We start from the raw sequence: 4,300 nt of genomic DNA, 5'->3' as shown, positions 1-4,300 counted from the left end.
GCAACCCTCGGTGCTGCGCCCGCCCCTCGCTCAGCCAGTGAGCGGGAACCGGTCTGTATGTCGGATCCGAACCCTCAGCAGGAGGGCTGCCCCGCTCTCAAGCGGCGCACGGTCACCTCGCTCAGCCAGTGAGCGGGAACCGGTCTGTATGTCGGATCCGAACCCTCGGCAGGAGGGCTGCCCCGCTCTCAAGCAGTGCGCCACCGGGCCGGCCCATCTTGGAGGTTTTTAAAATGATTTTTATTTCAAGCAGTATGAACTGTTTGTGTATTAAAACCTTAACCTGGTGTTGTCTAAGCTATGCATTTATTTTAAGTTAGCTGATAGTCTTTATATTTTAAAGTTTGCTTTATTGTCACAACTTGGGTTTCTGATTCTTTAGGAGTGACATATATTACTTTTCTCATTTGAGTTTTTCCATTTTAGTCTAACAATCTCTTCCCATTCAAAAATGTAATAGAATTAATTTACATTTTCTTCTAGTTATTTTGTTATTGAAAAACTTTGAAAACATATTGGGAGTGACTTTTCTACATGACATGGATAGAAACGGAGTCACTCCTCTCCTCTTGTCATAGTGGAACAGGCGTCATTTTCTGCAACAATCCTTCTCTTCCTGACTGATTTGTGTTGCCTTAAAAAATTGCATGTTAAATTGCATATATTTGTGTGTGTATATATTACTGCAAAATATATATTGATTTGCATATTTATTTGATGGTTCTTTACATAGTTTTACAATATACTTTCATATGACTATTTTAGAAAACCTCAGAAGCATAGATTAGATAACTATAAAATATTTTAGGCAAAAGTAGTAATTCCCTTTCTTTCTTTTGTAGAATTTAAAACAAATTGTTTTTGGTTCACTGCTGCAGGTTAAAATGGTACTGGAAAATCTTAGTCCTGATTTGGATTTTAGTTCAGAAAATATGGTAAAAATGTTTCCACTTTTCGTTGAAAAGCTAAGAAAAATGAAGAAGTTACCTGCACTATTTTTTTTGTAAGTTACTTAATTTAATTTGCTTTTGCTTATAATTTGCATTAGACCAATCACTTTAAGTTGAAGAGAGTTATGTAAACTTTACTGTTTTGTGTGGTGCCCATTTGTTATTCAAATGCCTGTTTTATTTTTTTTAAAAAACGCCTCTCTAGTTCAGGTCTTATAAAATATTTTTACTTGTGCTATTAAAACTCACCATCTTTGTTTAGTTCACTACTCCATTTTGTGGTTTTCTTTTTTACTATAAACTATTATTTTTTATTTAGATCTTGTTATTTTTAGTACATACCTAGGCTCTTTGCAAAACAAATTGAATGTATATGCACACAAGTATCCCACATAAAATTAGAGTATCCTTACAATATTCTAGAATATATATTGGTAGGGTATTTTATTATTTTTAATTTATAGTAACGATAACCATGACATAGAGGCGTTCATGTTATTCATCATAGTATAAATGTTATTTATTTATACTATGTTATTGCTAAATGTTATTCATCATAGTATAAAATAGTGTAAAATTTAACATAATACTCCAGTTTTGATAAAGTGACACCAAAATATAATTTTTTCAATGGATAACACTCTATATCCTGGATTAACCTTGGTAACATAGTTTGGGATTAGAATATAATACTTTATTTACTTAGATAACTTTAAACTACACTTAAACAATGGAAGCTCATAAATAAAGCCACAGAGTCTTGTTCAGGTGGTAAAGTTTAACGAAACTTGTTCACGTATAAACGGACATGTAGTAATGTATCATCATTGGTGATACGTATTTAAAATAATGATAATAGATGAATATAAGGTTGTGTTTGAAAATTCTGGGCACTGCAATAAAATTGTTCCTTTTGTCTTTGTTATTGGGGCAAGGAAAATAAATTTTTGTACCACCAAGAAGTTACACAGATCATCTACTTTGCTTTCCAGTACGGCTGAAGATTTCAGTTAGAAACAAAAAAAATTATATACCTCTGAGATGTTTCTGAAAGTCTAACTTCGAAGTATAAATCCCAAAATAACTGTTCATTATTCATATACTCATACATATTTAAGAGAAGCAAAATTTTACTTCTACCCCCTTAGGATTTTGCTCTTATTTTCATTTGTTTCCAGATTCAAACTAAGAGATGTAGAAGAAAGAGCTAAAAGTGTGAGCACTTTCCTGGAAGAAAAGCAGGAGAGAAAAAGGCCTCCCAAAGCTGATAAAGCAGCCCATGACATGGCGAACAAACTTCGGAAAGTTAAAAAGTCCATGGACAAACAAAAGATAATGTAAGTATTGAACTAAACAAATTGGTCACTAAAGGGTTAAAGTACTTCCTAAGTCCTGGAAGGAAACATGCATTGAATGTGCTCTACAAAGAAGCTCTACATAGTGCTTGGACTTATTTGCAAAGTGAATAAATTTGGGTGGGAGAACGGGGTAAAGATAAATGCCCATAACTATATATTCCTTAGGTGCATAAATCAGTCTCATTTAAGACTTTGGAAAGTCAGGACCACAGTCTATCAGCCTTGGTAGATTTTGTAACCTGACACAATCATCCCTCACAATAAGCTCATCTTGGGCACATGTGTAAACTCTGACTCTCAGTCAGCCCTTAAAAAGCTTAAACATAGTCTACACCCATTGTCTTGGGTCACAACAAAGACGCATCACTGATATACAATCGCAGTTTTATAAGTGATCATAGAATGAGTTTGAGAATGGAATAAAATGCCAATTTTATTCACGGAAGGACTTTGCTATTGTAACTCCTTTCCTTTTCTCTCTAGGTCTAATTCTGTCAACTGTAGGGTCAATATGTTTATTCTCTCCCAATGATCCTCTCCATCTTTAGTCACTGTCTGGTTTTAGATGCTCATCATGTCATGTCTTGATTGTAGAGGTCTTCTTTTTGGACTTCAAGAGCCTTGAGGTTCACCACTTTTCAATCTAGCCAAAAAAATGATCTTGCAGACATTCAAATTGATTGAATTATCAAACACTCAATATTCTTCCTTCTTAAGCTGTTGAAGTCTAAATTCCTTGACTACTGTTGGTATGCCTACATATTTTGGTCTTTGCCTTAACTTTTTCAATCTCACTTCCTACCACTCCTCTATAGCAATACTCAACATTTATGGTTCTCCTCACATGACTTGTGACTTCTTCTTCCAGCTCTTTCTTTCCATGATGACCTATCTTCCTGGAGTGCCCTCCATCCTGATTGCCCCTAAAACTTGTACTTACGATTTTTGCAATCTCTTCTCTGAATATTGCCCTGATTACCCCAGTTAGACTTATTGTTCTTCCTCCTGGGTTCACTTTGCTACACTTTCAGTAGTTAGTAGATCAATTATTATAATGTATTGTTGTTGCCTGTCTGTATACATTATTTTTATTTAAAAATTTAAGTTCTTTTACCACAGGAAGCATCCATTTTCCCCTTTTAATCTCCAGTGCCTAGCATATTGACTGGCAGGTAATCATTGTTGCATACCTATTTTAGAATGAATGGTATATATTTCTCTCCAAGTTGAAACAGCTTTTGGAGCATCTCTGATTCAGATTTCTCAAAATCTAGAGCAGACTAAAATTTGCTCCTGATCCTTCTGCCATTTTACTGTATCCATAGATGCATGGGAAGTGAAGAGCCCAGACCACTTTTTTTTAGGTGCCACATTTTAAGTTGAATTAGTGACCAACAATTCCTTCTGCCATTTTACTGTATCCATAGATGCATGGGAAGTGAAGAGCCCAGACCACTTTTTTTCAGGTGCCACATTTTAAGTTGAATTAGTGACCAACAATTCAAGCTGTAAAAATAAAGCATTTTTAAGTATCTTCTTCAGACCATCATTATGTTGAGGGTGAGGTGGCCCTGCCTTGTGCCCTGTGCTTTGGAGAGTACCACTCTGGCCCTCTTTCATCTGCGTCCATTTCCATAAAATGAGGAGTCAGGAGCTAAGGAGACATGCCCACTCAGAGATCACTCTCACCCTTTTAAATTCCCAGTTGTTATAGAGCTATATTTTTCAAGGTAGGAGGATAGAATGTATTTTATTTGACATTTTCTCACCTTGAATAAAAACTTAGACAACAATATGTGGGCCTGTGTAAGTGCTTTGCCCATCCTCTGCAAACATTAGGGCCAGGTGCTTCCATAGTCATGGCATTGTCTCCTGAGTTAGGGTAATGTTAGTTGGAGGTGAAAACACTTAACAAGTGAGCACATCTTCTCATTTAGAATGGTCTTATGTGCACAGTTAAGAGACAAACTGAAAAATCAAAGGAGATGTGAT

At 35.6% G+C, this 4,300-nt stretch overlaps 1 protein-coding gene across 1 annotated transcript in view; it reads left to right on the top strand.

Moving 5' to 3' along the window:
• The window catches only part of DDX60 (DEAD (Asp-Glu-Ala-Asp) box polypeptide 60), a 94,267-nt gene that overhangs the window by 57,246 nt on the left and 32,721 nt on the right, over positions 1-4,300 (top strand). Inside the window, exons 23-24 of the mRNA XM_008586335.1 lie at positions 879-1,003; positions 2,129-2,287. Of these exons, the coding sequence (XP_008584557.1) occupies positions 879-1,003; positions 2,129-2,287 (284 nt within the window). The remainder of the gene's footprint in view (positions 1-878; positions 1,004-2,128; positions 2,288-4,300) is intronic.

This window comes from Galeopterus variegatus, unplaced genomic scaffold (assembly GCF_000696425.1).
Source record: "Galeopterus variegatus unplaced genomic scaffold, G_variegatus-3.0.2 Scaffold3941, whole genome shotgun sequence".
In the NCBI taxonomy this organism is placed as follows: domain Eukaryota; kingdom Metazoa; phylum Chordata; class Mammalia; order Dermoptera; family Cynocephalidae; genus Galeopterus; species Galeopterus variegatus.
Note: the sequence above shows the minus strand (reverse complement) of the source record. Positions and strands in the feature narration are given on the sequence as shown.